The sequence below is a fragment of the Loxodonta africana genome, chromosome 16 (assembly GCF_030014295.1).
Source record: "Loxodonta africana isolate mLoxAfr1 chromosome 16, mLoxAfr1.hap2, whole genome shotgun sequence".
NCBI lineage: Eukaryota > Metazoa > Chordata > Mammalia > Proboscidea > Elephantidae > Loxodonta > Loxodonta africana.
Genome location: NC_087357.1, coordinates 71,674,709 through 71,691,227, shown reverse-complemented (window position 1 = coordinate 71,691,227; position 16,519 = coordinate 71,674,709). Strand labels below are relative to the sequence as shown.

The following is a 16,519-nucleotide window of genomic DNA, read 5'->3' as shown; positions in this document are numbered from 1 at the left end:
TGATAAATGAAGCTGGAGCTTGGGCTCGTCTGTCGAGTCATGATTCCGTGTCTGAAACAGCTCTCACTTACAGTGCAGTGTGCCCTGAACCGCCCTGCCTTCTTTGCTGAGAGGCTCTACTATTCTATGAAAGGCGCTGGCACAGATGACTCTACCCTGGTCAGGATTGTGGTCACTCGAAGCGAGGTGAGGCTTTCTCTTTGGTCTGGTTTTACTCGATTCTCAGTGTTGATTACTTAAACGTTCCTCAGGTGGTTGTCAGTTCCTGAGGAGTGGTGTTGAGAAGGAGCTCTCTTTGGCCCTGCTGGTAGAGATAGTATAAAGCACAGCATTCCCTTTCCCTGTGCTGTGATCGCGGCCCGCATGGTGAAGCAGACCACCATGCCTCGGTGAAGGAAATACCAAGAGATTTTCCTACTTGAGAAGGTCTGTGGAGAAAACTGGTTTATGGGAAGGTGGAAGACATTTATCTTTTGATACTCATTTTGCTTATATAAAAAGCTGTGTAAAAGACCTAGGCATATTAATCCTGCTGGATATCAAAGACTTGAAATTTATAATTATTAATTATAAAGAGTTTTTAAAAAATTACCTATTATCTCTTTACCTAAAAATAGCCTCAAATGTTTTTTGAATAGTAAGTGAAGCTCGTACCATCTTTATCCAATATTTTTGCAGAGCAGTGGACTAGACCTTCATTGGGGCATGCTAGCACTGGTATGAATGCCACCTATAATTTTTTTTTTCTCTGCTTTGATTATAATTAGGACCCTTTCACTATTAAAGAATAATTTTAATAAATACCAGTTTTCTTTGTGGCAACTTTTTTCTAACCTCAGAAACTTCATCTCTTGTGCAGATTGATCTTGTACAAATAAAACAGATGTTCTGTCAGATGTATCAGAAGACCCTGGGCACAGCGATTGCCAGTGACACCAGTGGAGATTACCGGAGGCTTCTTCTGGCCATTGTGGGCCAGTAAGAGGAGTTTTTTAATGAATGGATTTTCTATCCAGAGCTTATCCTTCAAAGCAGTGATTGGCCTGCACGTAGCCGTATCCACCATTACCTAACCAAAAGAGCTTTTTATGAAGGACTGTGTCAGGGTAATGTGCGTGGTTTGCACATGTTGTTATTGCCTTAATTCTGATGTTATTTTTTCTCTGTGTACAATCAGTGTAAAGCCGTATCACAATGGTGTAGTAACGCATTGTTGGTAAAGCATAATCCCTACTGCTCTTATTCTAATCAGGATGTCAAATTGAATAAAAATCACAACAATCTCTAATTCTGTGTGATAATATTGAGTTGAAAAAAGGTTGCTGAGAGCTCTGCCTTTCATAGTCTTACTAGGTCCATTGGAGTTATAGTTGGTTGTAGGTCAAAACTATGTTACTTTTCCAGGAATTCAGCTTTTTTCACCTAGAAGAGTAATCTCTATCTTATTTTGCATTAATTTTCTTTATTCATAAACACTTAACTTTCCAGATGGAAAATAGATTAGTATTACTTGTAGCAACTTTAAAAAGGGATTAAATATTTATAGGCATAAAATACATAGACTACTTTTATGTCTACTAAAACTCTTTAAAGACCTTTATTAGTCTTTGATTTTTTATAAAAAAATTATGAAAGATTTCAAAATTACTCACAATTTAGCCATGAGCCTGAAAGTGAAGGACATAATAGGTGCTCAACTAGTGACTGAATGAGGTTTAAAGCGTTTTCTTGGGAGAATTCAATGGTAGCTCTTTGGAAAAATCGTTCAGGAGATCACTTAGGATACAGCAGGGTGACTTCAAAATCTGTTGGTTTATCCCCAGTACTGAGCAATTATTTACTGAGTATATGGCACATTACACAAGGCAGTAAGGCAAAATGCAAAGGAAGGAGGTTTATAATCTAGTGGGGATTCCAGATAAAAATGAGGATGCAAAGAAATTGTAAATGTTAGATTGTAAATTCTGCTTGAACCCTATCTGTTTTGTTTTACACAGAGTCCCCTGGCACAAACCAAATAATAAGATTTGATGAAAGATTGTACTAAAAACTGAGGGGAAAATGAACCCAGTGCCATTGTATTGATTCTGACTCATAGTGACCCTATAGGGCATAGTAGAACTGCCCCATAGGGTCTTCAAGGCCGTAATCTTTACGGAAACAGACTCACATTTTTCTCCCTCAGAGAGGCTGGTGTGTTTGAACCACCAACCTTTTGGTTAGCAGCCGAGTGCTATCAATTATAACTCAACAGACCAAATTTGTTTTGTGTAAGTATTAAGGGGTATGAAAAGTCGCATAAGGCGCCATCTTGCCCTTAAACAAACAAACAAAAATCTTGTCCTTAGAGAGATACAATATATGTAAGTGTAGCACAGGTACGTGGGGGGAGGATAACAGGCTTAGACAGATGTATTCATTTTTTTTAAGTTTCATCAAAAAGTTAAATTTCGATCTGGGTTTGAAAAATAAAAATGATGTGATTTAGTAAAGATGAGGAGGGGATAGGGTAATAAGGCAAAAGGAAAAATATGAGCAATATATATTTTAACTGTTTAGAAAATTGAGATAGAATTCACATACCGTAAAGTTCTCTCTCTAAAGTGTAAAATTTAGTGGCATTTAGTATATTCACAAAGTTATGTAACTACCACCACGGCCATTTTCTGAACACTTTCATCACCCCAACAAGAAACTTCGTACCCGTTAGCAGTCTCTCCTCATTCCCTTCTCCGTCTAGTTCCTGGCCACCATTCATTATTTACTGGCAACCATTAATCTACTTTCAGTCTCTATGAATTTGCCTTTACCTATAAATAGAATCATACAATATATGGCCCTTTGCATTTGAGTTCCTTCAATTAGCATGTTTTCGAGGTTGTAGCATGTATCAGTGGTTTATTCCTTTTTATGGCTGAACAATATTCCATTGTATATATACCACATCTTGTTTATTCATTCATCTGTTGATGGACATTTGGGTTGTTTCCACTTTTTGGCTGTTCCGAATAATGCTATGAACACTTGTGTACAAGTTTTTGTGTGGACATACGTTTTCAGTTCTTTTGGGTGTAGACTGGGTAACTCTGTTTAACTTTTTGAGGAACAACCAAACTATTTTCCAAAATGGCTGCACCATTTTTACAATCCCATTGGCAATGGATGAGGGTTCCAATTTCTCCTCATCCTCACTAACACTTATTATTGTCTTTTTTATTATAACCATCTTAGTGGGTGTAAAGTAGTATCTCACTGTGGTTTTGAATTGCATTTCCCTAATGACTAATGGAAACCTTGGTGCTACGGCTGCTAACCAAAAGGTTGGCAGTTTGAATCCACCAGGTGCTACCTGGAAACTCTATGGGGCAGTTCTACTCTGTCCTGTTGGGTCACTATGAGTTGGAATTGACTAGACAGCAACAGGTTTTTTTGTTGTTGTTAATGACTAACGAAAGAGTCCCTGGGTAGTGTAAACAGTTACTGTTTGGCTGCTAACCAAAAGGTTGGCTGTTCTAGTCCAGTCCACCCAGAGGTACCTTGGAAGAAAGCCCCAGAGATCTATTTCCAAAAAGTTAACCATTGAAAACCCTGTGGAGCCATTAGACTGTGTAAATCTGATGGTGAGAAATAACACCATTTTGCACTCTCACCAGCAGTGTGTCAGTCTCACTTTCATAATATTATCTAATCTTCCTTTTTCAAAGAGAAAGATTTAAATGATCTGTTTCTTAATAAAGACTTCCATTTTTTCTTTAAAATACATTTCCTTTTGGTTTTTATTCTATTTATGGAGGAATATTGGGAGACAAGAGTTGTCAAGAAAGCAAAATCGAAATGTTCTATGTCCTACTTTGGTGAGTAGTGTCTGGGGTCTTAAAAGCTTGTGAGTGGCCATCTAAGATACTCCACTGGCCCCACCCCATTGGGAGCAAGGGACAATGAAGAAAACCAAAGACACAAGGGAAAGATTAGTCCAAAGGACTGATGGACGACAACTACTACAGCCTCCACCAGACTGAGTCCAGCACAACTAGATGGTGCCAGGCTACCAACACTGGCTGCTTTGACAGAGATCACAATAGAGGGCCTCGGACAGAGCTGGAGGAAATTGTAGAACAAAATTCTAACTCACAAAAAAACGCCAGACTTACTGGCCTAACAAACTGGAGAAACATGGAGATTACGGCCCCTGGACACCCTTTTAACTCAGTAATGAAGTCACTCCTGAGGTTCACCTTTCAGTGGAAGATTAGACAGGCCCATAAAACAAAATGAGACAATGTGCACACCAGCTAAGGGGCAAGGATGAGAAGGCAGGAGGGGACAAGAAAGCTGGTGAGGGGGAACCCAAGGTTGAGAAGGGGAGAGGGGCATGTCATGGGGATTGTCAACCAACATCGCAAAGCAGTATGTGCAGTAATTGTTTTTTGAGGAAGTAATGTGCTCTGTAAACCTTCATCTAAAGTACAATAAAAAAAAAGTTAAAACTAGCAAGGACTTCACACATAGTTTTATTATCTTCATGAAAAAATTGTGACCCAAATAAATTAACTTGGCCAAGGTTGTGTAGCTACAAAAAAAAAACAAAAAAAACAAAAAACCAAACCCAACTCATAGCGACTCTATGTAGCTAAAGAGCTGAAATTTAAGCTCAAATCTGTTTTCTTCCAAAGACTACTCCTAATAATAGTAACAACCATTGCCTGTAGAGTCAATTTGGACTCAGTGACCATATAGGACAGGGTAGAACTGCCCCATATGGTACCCAAGGAGCACCTGGTGGATTCGAACTGCCAGCCTTTTGATTAGCAACTGTAGCTCTTAACCATTCAGCCACCAGTGTTTCCAATAATAATAATAACTGGCATTTATTGAATGGTGCTATGTGTCAGGCCCCATGCCAGGTGCTTTACAAAAGTGAACTCATTTGTAGTCATAATGTTTCTATAAAGTAGGGCCTGATTTCATGCCTATTTTATCAGTGAGGAAAACTGAGTCTTAGGTTACATAACTTATTAAAAAAAAAAAAAACTATTGTATAAGACTACTATTATAAGATCTTAAGAAATAGTTTAAACTGAGAAGAACACATTCTTTTGTGGTTATGAGGGGGGGAGGGAGGGAGGATGGGAGAGTGTTATTTATTGATTAGATAGTAGATAACTACTTTAGGTGAAGGGAAGGACAACACTTAATACAGGGGAGGTCTGCACAACTGGACTGGACCAAAACCAAAGAAGTTTCCTGAATAAACTGGATGCTTTGAAGGTCAGCAGAGCAGGGGCGGGGATTTGGGGACTATGGCTTTAGGGGACATCTAAGTCAATTGGCAAAATAAATTCTATTAAGAAAACATGCATCCCACTTTAAAGTGTGGTGTCTGGGCTCTTAAAAGCTAACAAGCGGCCATCTAAGATGCATCAATGAGTCTCAACCCACCTGGATCAAAGGAGAATGAAGAACACCAAGGTCACAAGGTAATTATGAGCCCAAGAGACAGAAAAGGCCACATGAACCAGAGACCTACATCATCCTGAGACCAGAAGAACTAGATGGTGCCCGGCCACAACCGATGACTGCCCTGACAGGGAGCACAACAGGGAACCCCTGAGGGAGCAGGAGAACAGTGAGATGCACACCCCAAATTCTCATAAAAAGACCAGACTTAATGGTCTGACTGAGACTAGAGGAATCCTGGTGGTCATGGTCCCCAAACCTTCTGTTGGCCCAGGACAGAAACCATTTCCGAAGACAACTGATCATGATGACATGGATTGGACTGGACAGTGGGTTGGAGAGAGATGCTGATGAGGCGTGAGCTACTTGAATCAGGCGGACACTTGAGACTGTGTTGGCATCTCCTGCCTGGAGGGGAGATAGGAGGGTAGAGAAGGTTAGAAACTGGCAAAACGGTCAGGAAAGGAGAGAGTGGAGGGAGGGAGCAGGCTGACTCATTAGGGGGAGAGTAAGTGGGAGTAAATAGTAAGGTGTATTTTTTTATATAAGTTTATATGTGAGAGACTGACTTGATTTGTAAACTTTCACTTAAAGCACAATAAAAATTATTAAAAAAAAAAAAAAAAGCGAAATGGAAAGCTGGAACCTTACCTTTAACCAAAAAGCTTGGTCCAAGGATAGTAGCGATAACCCGCTTCTTACGTCACGCCTAAAAAGAAGTTATCGCGAGTCTTGGCATAAACTTGTTGCGCTTGCAGAAAATAAGTTCTCGCGAGATAGAACTGGTTACTATGGTAGCGAAAAGACACATTTGGGCCGCCTCAGGTTCAGGTGAGAGCGCTAGGGCTCCGAAGACCAGCTCTGCCCGGCGTGGTCGCGCCGTCCTTACCCCCGTCTCCTCCTCAGAGACGGCCAGGCGGAAACTCAGGCAGCGCTGCGGACGGCTCCGCTCGGTGCAGACCGAAACGCCGCCAGCCCCAGCCCCCCGGCCCGAGGCGGGACGAGCCCCCTTTCCGCTCAGCACCGACATCCGCCGCCGCGAGCGCCTGGGTTGGCGAGTCAGACCCGTCATAGCGCCTTTTTCGTCTAAGCTGTTTCTCATTTGACTCTTTCCCTTTGGCTGCTTCTGAGCAGATGACCTGAAGTGCACGCCTTGTTGACTAGCTGTCTGCCCTGACGGTAACTTGTAACTAGCCCTATTTCTTGCATTCACTCTACAAATACGCTGCAAATCTCTCTTGCATACAAGCCATGGTACCAGGCACTCAAGGGCAGTAAAGATAATTAAGACAGGCTGTCTGTCTTCAGTTTTATTAATTATTGTCGTTGGCTGCCGTCGAGTTGATTCCGACTCACAGCGACCCTATCGGACAGAGTAGAACTGCCCCATGGATTTCCAGGGGGCGTCTGGTGGATTTGAACTGCTGACCTTTTGGTTAGCACTTAACCACTACGCCACCATTGCTCCTTTACTAATTGATCACTTAGTAAAAAGCATTGCATATTAATAATACAATTTGTGTGGTGCTTCATAACCAAAGCAGTTTTACTCTTTTAGGGAATATTCACAACAAATCCGAAATAGTCAGGTCAAAAGTTATATTATCCATTTAACAGAAGGTGAAACTGAGGCTCAGAGAAATTAGGCAGCAGGAAACAAGATCTTTTGAATCCTTTTCCAGGCCTGATAAACAAAAGAGCATGTGGCCACTGCCACAAGAGAAGTATAAAATGCTGTAAGAATTCAAAGGAAGAGCAAATGTCCTGACTGAATAGGCAGGGAGGACTTCATAGACTGGGAAGCATTTTAGCTTCTAGATTGTAAAGGTAAATAGGATTTGTCCAGATAGAGAGGGGAAGGAGGGAGAGAGAATTCCACAAGGAAGGAAAAATACAGAAGCACAAAAGTGACTAAATGTGGGTCATCCTTGAACAATGAAGAAGCCAGAACCTAGGTCAGGTTAAGGGGAGAAGTCAGTTGGTACAGCCAGATCCTAGAACACCTTGAATGTGATAATGTTTAACTTCATTTGGTAGGTGAGAGGGAGTAAGTCAGTGATATTATCACATCTCTAATATAGTATTTATCTGCTTGTCTCTTCAATCTTATTTTATCCTTATTTCTCCTCACAGTAAACTCCAAAGCATACTGATCTACTTATAATCCTTTTTCTTTTTTTTTGCCTCTGAACCTTTTACAGTATGTTGCCTCTGCCTGGAACATCTTTCCCCCTTCTTCACTTTAGTCTATTAAAACGTAGTTCCAGGCCGCCTCCTGTATGTAGATTGCTCTAGCAGGCACACCCACACATGTACTGTGAAATGCAGCTAGGTTAGGACCCCAGTTTCAGCACTTCCTTCCTGTGTGACCACTGGCAAGGTAGCAGACTTCTTTGAAACTTAGTTTTCTTTTCACTAAAATGGAGGTTTAAGAGTCACCTGAAAGGGTGAGGGCGTATTTGATAACATCTGTAAGGTCCTTGGCACACTGACTGGCACATAGTAAACTATGTTGTTAGGTGCTGTTGAGTTGGTTCCAACTCATGGCGACCCTGTGTATAACAGAACAAAACGTTGCCAGTCCCGCACCATCCTTGCAGTCATTACTGTGTCTGAGCCTATTGTAGCCACTGTGTCAGTCCATCTTGTTAGGGTTGTCTTCTTTATTGATGACCATCTACCAAGCATGATGTCCTTTTCCAGGGACTGGTCCTTCCTGATAGCATGTCCAAAGTAAGTGAGACAAAGTCTGATCATCCTCTCTTTGAAGGAGCATTCTGGCTGTACTTCCTCCTAGATGGATTTGTTCATTCTCTTGGCAGTCTATGGTATATTCAATATTCTTTGCCAGCACTGTAATTCAAAGGCATCAATTCTTCTTTGGTGTTCCTTATTCATTGTCCAACTTTCCCATGCATCTGAGATGATTGAAAATACCATGGGTTGGGTCAGGCGTACCTTAGTCCTCAAAGTGACGTGTTTGCTTTTTATTTTAACACTTTAAAGAGGTAATTTGCAGCACATTTGCTCGATGCAATATGTCATTTGATTTCTTGACTGCTGGCTTCCATGGGTTTTAATTGTGGATCCAAGTAAAATGAAATCCTTGACAACTTTGGTATTTTCTCCTATGAACAAAAGTTTATTCCCTCCCTGTCTTTCCCTCTTGTGTGCTGCCTCACTTTCCTCTATCAGAATACTTGTCACACAGATTGCTTATAGTCTAGCTACATTAACTGTCTTCTCACTAGGTTGTAAACTACTTGAGTTTAGGGAGTTTACATCTTATGTCTTGTATTTCCAATGCCTGTCACATGCCTGGAAACCCTGGTGGTGTAGAAGTTAAGAGCTTATGGCTGCTAACCAAAGGGTCAGCAGTTCAAATCCACCAGGTGCTCCTTGGAAACCTTGGGGGGCAGTTATACTCTGTCCTATAGGGTCACTATAAGTCGAAATCAACTCCACGGTGGGTTTGGTTTTCTTTTTTTAGTATCAGATGCCTAGCTTAATAAATGTTCAGTGAATGATTCTGGCTGAAGTGAATGGATTGGAGGCAAACAAGTGATCTAAGCCTTTTAGGTGACTGGGAAAGTGAGGAAGTATCTGGAAGGAGGTGGTAAAACTATAAACCCTGAGGGCAGCAAGGTGTCATTCTTTTTTATAACACCAGTCTTGAACATGCTTAGCTTAGTATGTCCTGAATAAATGTTTGAGTTGCCAAATTCTACTTGAATTCAGTTAGAAAGCATGACTTAAAAAAAAAATTCATTTAATTTATTTTTGAAATTGTATCCTTAGTGTGGTAAAATAATTAGAAAAGATCTCTGACTAAATGAGACGTATCTGAGGACCTTTTCCAGTGGACTAAACATTCTGTGTGGCTGCTTATTTCCCACTCTAAAAATATATTTTTGTAAAACTGAGGGATTTAATAACCTTTGAAGAGAGCTTTAGAGATTAAAAAAAAAAAAGAAAAAGTTACCAGAAAACACCATGAAGGAAATGGGAGATGGGAGGTAGGAGATGAGAAGTGGGGATAGCATTCCTACCTCCTCTGGTGATGCTTTGTGCTTAGTGGGTTATATGTGCAGGGATCTTGTCAGCACTAACCAGTGGAGTCGTCCTTGTGACCAGCTCCTAAAGCACTGCCTATCCATCAGCAGAGGTTGGGGAGGGGGAGTAAAACTATGCTGGACCTATGGCATTTCCTAGGTTCTGCCTGGTATTGGTTAGGAGACAATATGAGTACTTGTGCAGATGCAGTACATGAAGGAACAGATTTGTTTATTCTGTTTACAGAGACCAAAGAAGACCAAAGGGGACTTTGCCTAGTTACTGGTATGGAGCAGGTGTCATCAACAGGCAGACCCGTGCAGATCACCGTGACAGATGGATATGACTTGGTAAACTTATTTTTGGAAATGTACAAAGTCCCTAGTTTATTCATTCTTCTTGAAAGTAGGTTTGCCTGAGGGCTCAGATCTCCCTATCAGACACATCCACCAGTGGATAGAGAGAGACTAGCTGGGAGCACCAGTGGGTGGTGGTGGTTGTTAGGTGCCGTTGAGTTGGTTCCGACTCATAGCGACCCCACGTACAACAGAAGGAAATGCTACCCAGTCTAGCGCCATGTCCACAGTTGTTGTTATGGAGGAATGGAGGTTTTTTTTTTTAATTGTACTTTAGATGAAGGTTTACAGAACAAACTAGTTTCTCATCATACAGTTAGTATACACATTGTTTTATGACATTGGTTAACAACCCCACCACCTGTCAACACTCTCCCTTCTCAACCCTGGGTTCCCTTTTGCCAGCTTTCCTGTTCCCTGCTGCCTTCCAGTCCCTGCCCCAGGGCTGGTGCACCCCTTTAGTCTTGTTTTGTTCCATGGGCCTGTCCACTCTTTGGCTGAAGGGTGAACCTCAGGAGTGACCTCGTTACTGAGCTGAAAGGGTGTTGGGGACCCTATTCTCAGGGTTTCTTCAGTCTCTGTCAGGCCAGGAAGTCTGGTCTTTCTTTTTGAGTTAGAATTTTGTTCTACATTTCTTGGAGGAATGGAGTTTGGCAGCATCCTCTCCCTCTTTATACAGCATTGGCATTTCCTCCTCGGCTTTTCTTATTGTTGGTCTGTGATCAGAAGCCACATTACTGAGAGGGGTCTTCCTCATGGTAAAATACCTAGCAGTGTGAATAGCAGAGTTAACCGGGTGAAACAAGACGTGCTTTTAGCTTCCCTAGAGAGCAGTTTATATGTATACAAGTTCATATGTAATTTCTTTGTTTTCCTCTCCTGAGAGGGAGCTGAGATCTTCCAGAGTTCCCTTATGTTTAATTACACTTGATAAAATTTAAATAATAAAACAGCAGTAAGACATAGTAAAATATAACATCTCAGAAGAGTAATGTAATGGCAAAAGATTCAGTATTACGAAGTGAAAAAAAACTCATTCCAAAACAGTATGCAATGAACGATCCTCACTTTGTTTAAAAAACGTGTGTCTAAAAAATGTATGTATAAATGTGCGTGTGTGTATGTATACATATTCACAGCAAAGCACCAGAAAATGTGTCTAAAATGTTAATAGTGCTTACATATTAGAGTTAGATGAGAGGTGATTTCTACGTTGCTTTTCTCAATTTTTCAGTGTTCCACAATATACTTTTATAATCAGATAAGATACAATAAATGTCAGTTTCTAAAAATCCAGCATATGGCGTTTAAGTGGAGTGGTGCATATAGCTACAGCTGGAATCGTTGAATGACTTTCTGCCTGCCCTTTTTGTATTTGCGATGTAGCTTGCTACCAAACGTGGAAAATGCTGTTTAGCCCAACTTAAAATGCATTGCCTGGTGCTTCAGACAGTTCTCTATTTGAATATAATTGTAAAGTGGTATATTTCTGCCAACAGAAAGGCTTTAAAGGAGATGCTCCAGTTACCTTTATTCGTGCCGAGTTCAATCAAGTGGTTCTGGGAGACTCTGCGAAAATCACTGTTTCTTCAGAAGGAACTGCAAAATACAACTTCGCCGTCAGTGTTGAGTTCAATCCTGAAGGAGGAATCACTTTAGATGACCTTGCCCACAAACCTGTGTTCTGTAAGTTCTCGTGGATCAAAACGTTAATTACCTGAGTGAGTTATGAGGAGACCCTGAGGTATTTAGTGGCTGTATTTGGGACGGTTTAACATACTTTATTTTCTTAATCCAGGAATATCCCAGTGTACTTTGCATCCTGCCTGCTTCTAGCAGCAATCACTGTGGCCTGCTGAGTTTAATCAGTTTGTATCAAAGACCTTTGGACATGTGACTAAGCTTGGTAGCTCCTGTCCCCTCAAGCTGAGTTGTGAGCCCTTCCTTTTTATTTCCAAGCTCACTGTACTTAGGGTTGCTGGATTTAGTGCCCCTCCCCGCAAAAAGCAATATTTGGGACATACTTAAACTAAAAAACAATTCCTTGTTTATCTGAAATTCAAATTTAACTGAGTATCCTGTATTTTATGTCAATCCTATCTGCATTTCTGGGTACTCGACATATTGTAGACCAGCCATTAATTTGGCTGCCTTCCTTGCTAGAGAAAACCCTGGTGGTGTAGGTGCCTCTTTTGCTGGAAGAGGAGCTTCTTGAAATCAGGGCTAGATCTTATTTAAGTCAGAATTTCCAGTGCCTAACATAATGCCTGAGGGCAGTGGTGGTTCGGTGGTAGAATTCTTGCCTTCCATCCAGGATAGCTGGGTTTGACTACCAGCCAGTGCATCTCATGTGCAGCCACCGCCTGTCTGTCAGTGGAAGCTTGTGTGTTGCTATGATGCTGAACAGGTTCCAGTGGAACTTCCAGACTAAGGCAGACTAGGAAGAAAGACCTGGAGATCTACGTCCAAAAATTAGCCAGTGAAAACCCTTTGGGTACAATGGTCCAGTCTACAACTAATCATGGGGATGGCACAGGACCAGGCAGCATTTTTTTTCTCGCTGTGCAGGGATCACCATGAGTCAGGGGCCAACTCCACAGCAGCTAACAACATAATACCTGGGACATGAGAGGGGCTCAAAAAGCGTTTGTTGAATGAATGACTAGATGGATGGATTCTGTATCCACACTTCCATGGTCCCCAGCTGCACAGCATTATCCCTGATATCCTTTGTTCCTGCACGTATATACTAGTTTTATATGTAAAGCTTTTTTTGTTTTTATCTATACTCTTTATTTTTTCTTTTTGTTGTTTTTTTTAGTGACACACCTCTTGGGGTGCCTGCCCAAAACCCCAGATTCTAAGATCCCATACCCAGAGAGATGGGACCTGGGAATGTATACAGTGTTCTAAAGCAAATCTCCTATTTTTTCCCCATATGAGTCACTCAGGGCTGTGGGCGAAAATAGTCTTCAGGGTTCCCCCCGACTCACCAGACCATTGAATTCAGAATTACCATGAGAGGAGTGTAGGAAGCTGCACCTCAGAACAGATGTCTCAGGTGACTCCTGGGGAACACTGCTTCAGAACGGTTACTCAAAGCAGTTATTCTTATTCCTAGTTCTGGCCCAGTGGGAATCAGTCACCTCTGGAGGCTTCCATCTGACCCACACTCTGACCACTACCTCCTTCCGTGTCTGCTCTGTGCATCTCTGTCATCCAAAATAAAAGAAGTGCCATGATTGCCTCCTTCCCTAGCATGTTGGATGAGAAAGACAGAACTTGAACACTCTTTTAATTGTGTAACTGAGCTCACGAGTGTTGTTGTTGCTGTTCTTAGCTGCCGTTGAGTCAGTTCCGAGTCATAGCGACCGTATGCATAACAGAATGAAACACTGCCTGGTCCTGAGCCATCCTCACAATCGTTGTTATGGTTGAGCTCATCATTGCAGCCACTGTGTCATTCCACCTTGTTTAGGGTCTTCCTCTTTTCGGCTGACCCTGTACTCTTCCAAGCATGATGTCCTTCTCCAGGGACTGATCGCTCCTGACGACATGTCCAAAGTATGGAAGACACAGTCTCGCCATCCTTGCCTCTAAGGAGCATTCTGGCTGTACTTCTTCTAAGGCAGATTTGTTCTTTTGGCAGTCCATGGTATATTCAATATTCTTCACCAGCACCACAACTCAAAGGCGTCAATTCTTATTCAGTCTTCCTTATTCATTGTCCAGCTTTCACATGCACATGATGCGATTGAAAATACCATGGCTTGGGTCAGACGCACCTTAGTCTTCACGGTGACATCTTTGCTCTTCAACACTTTAAAGAGGTCCTTTGCAGCAGATTTACCCAATGCAATGCGTCTTTTGATTTCTTGACTGCTGCTTCCATGGCTGTTGATTATGGATCCAAATAAAATGAAATCCTTGACAACTTCAGTCTTTTCTCCATTTATCATTGGTCCAGTTGTGAGGATTTTTGTTTTCTTTATGTTGAGGTGCAATCCATACTGAAGGCTGTGGTCTTTGATCTTCATTCGTAAGTGCTTCAAGTCCTCTTCACTTTCAGCAAGCAAGGTTGTGTCATATGCATAACACAGGTTGTTAATGAGTCTTCCTCCAATCCTGATGCCCCATTCTTCTTCATATAGTCCAGCTTCTCGGATTATTTGCTTAGCATACAGATTAAATAGGTATGGTGAAAGAATACAGCCCTGACGCACACCTTTCCTGACTTTAAACCGATGAGTATCCCCTTGTTCTGTCCAAACAACTGCCTCTTAACCTATGTAAAGATTCCTCACGAGCACAATTAAGTGTTCTGGAATTCCCATTCTTCGCAATGTCCCCAATAGTTTGTTATGATCTACACAGTTGACTGCCTTTGCATAGTCAATAAAACACAGGTAAACATCCTTCTGGTATTCTGTGCTTTCGCCAGGATCCATCTGACATCAGCAATGGTATCCCTGGTTCCACGTCCTCTTCTGTAACCGGCCTGAATTTCAGGCAGTTCCCTGTTGATATACTGCTGTAGCCATTTTTGAATGATCTTCAGCAAAATTTTGCTTGTGTGTGATACTAATGATATTGTCTATAATTTCCACACTTGGTTCAATCACTTTTCTTGGGAATAGGCATAAATATGGATCTCTTCCAACCAGTTGGCCAGGAAGCTGTCTTCCATACCTTGGCATGGATGAGTGAGCACCTCCAGCCCTGCATCCTTTTGTTGAAACATCTCAAGTGATATTCCATCAATTCCTGGAGCCTTGATATTCGCCAGTGCCTTCAGAGCAGCTTGGACTTCTTCCTTCAGTACCGCTGGTTCCTGATCATATGCTACCTCTTGAAATTGTTGAACATCGATTAATTCTTTTTGGTATAATGACTCTGTGTATTCCTTCCATCTTCTTTTGATGCTTCCTGTGTCGTTTAATATTTTCCCCATAGAATCCTTCACGAGTAAGAAAGGGCAATTCTTTGGTTCCAGAAACAAAACAAAACTGAAGCCTGGAACAACCTTGTGTTCCCTATTACCAGCTTTCCTGTTCCCTCCTGCCTTCTAGTCCTTGCCCCTGGGCTGGTATGCCCCTTTAGTCTCATTTTGTTTTATGGGCCTGTCCAGTATTTGGCTGAAGGGTGAACCTCAGGAGTAACTTCATTACTGAGCTGAAAGGGTGTCTGGGGGCCATACTCTCAGGGTTTCTTCAGTCTCTGTCAGGCCAGCAAGTCTGGTCTTTCTTTTTGAGTTAGAATTTTGTTCTGCATTTTTTTCCACCTCCATCTGGGACCCTAGGAGCTTGGATTTTAATGTTCTTCCAGGGACAGAAAATAAGACTTTCAACTAGAGGGGGAGTTGAGACTGAGACCACCCCCCACCACAACGTGAGACTCTAAAAAAGAATGAACTAGGAAAAAAACACCCACTCACCAGCATCTCTGCCTAGACACTTGATAGGGGGAAAAAGTTTTCCCTAAAAATTAGTAATCACAGGCTTGTGCCAAATCAGTAAAGAATATAGACTCTCTTAAAACACACAAGGGGCATTTATATTATAAAACTGGCCACTTTGTAGGCCTGAAGCAATTCAGTATCAGGGACTCGATGTCATATGGGCCAGATTTTCTGACAAAAATGCAACAGTGCAACAAAGTTATAAATCAATAGCAAAAAGATAGCCCCCCCCAAAAAAAAATTCACCTGGAAATTTAAAAACAGAGCTTCTAAACAATCCATGAAATAAAAAATTATAATGGAAATTGCAAAACATTTAAAATAGGTCAATAATAAAACACCAAATATAAATATTTGTGGGATACAGCTAAATTAGTATTTGAGGTACATTTATATTCCTTTCATTGGTAAATCAAAACAGATTAAAAACAGAATTTCTGCTTCCAGAAAGATGGAATTGACATACTTTTTCCTATTCCTCCTACTAACTACAACTATAAAACCAGGTTTTTTTTTTTTTTTTTTTAATTTTGCTTTAGATGAAAGTTTATAGTTCAAGTTAATTTCTCGTACAAAAATGTATACATATATTGTTATGTGACATTAGTTGCAATCCCTATAATGTGGCAGCACACTCCCCTTTTCCACCCCAGGTTTCTTGTGTCTATTCAGCCAGTTCCTGTCCCTTCCTGCCTTCTCATCTTGCCTCTGGACAGGAGCCACACATTTGTTCTCGTGTATCTGCTTGAACTAAGAAGCATACTCTTCACAAGTATTATGTTTTATAGTCCAGTCTAATCTTTGTCTGAAGAGTGGGCTTCAGGAATGGTTTTAGTTCTTGGAAAACCTGGGGATTATATATAAAATAAACATAAGAGACTTTGAAAGGTGTAGAGAAGAAAACAGTCTAGGGACATTGGGACTTAAGGAACAACACAATTGTGAATTCTTTTGACTTTTCTTTTAGCCTCATGTATCCCAGACTTGCAGCTGAAGAAGCTAGCAACCTGGAAACACCAGTGAACACAGATTAAAAAAAAAAAAAAGCCTGCTCTGTCTAGCTAAACAACCAGGAAAGGGACAGCCTAGCAAGATAGAGAACTTTTAAGCAATAACTGCCAAACTCCGGTCAAACACCACAAAAACAAAAACAAACATAAAACCATGGCCTCACCCCTACCCACATCACATGGAC

The 16,519-nt window shown here is 41.3% G+C and overlaps 2 protein-coding genes across 2 annotated transcripts in view; both read left to right on the top strand.

The window, feature by feature from the left end:
• The window catches only part of ANXA7 (annexin A7), a 31,754-nt gene extending 30,466 nt beyond the window's left edge, over nt 1-1,288 (top strand). Inside the window, exons 12-13 of the mRNA XM_003408898.3 lie at nt 74-186; nt 860-1,288. Coding sequence (XP_003408946.1) covers nt 74-186; nt 860-982 — 236 coding nt within the window. The 3' untranslated portion in view covers nt 983-1,288. The remainder of the gene's footprint in view (nt 1-73; nt 187-859) is intronic.
• A 7,222-nt stretch (nt 1,289-8,510) lies between these two features.
• Nucleotides 8,511-16,519, top strand: part of CFAP70 (cilia and flagella associated protein 70) — a 146,800-nt gene continuing 138,791 nt past the window's right edge. Inside the window, 2 exon segments of the mRNA XM_064269713.1 lie at nt 8,511-9,860; nt 11,366-11,552. Of these exon segments, the coding sequence (XP_064125783.1) occupies nt 9,645-9,860; nt 11,366-11,552 (403 nt within the window). The 5' untranslated portion in view covers nt 8,511-9,644.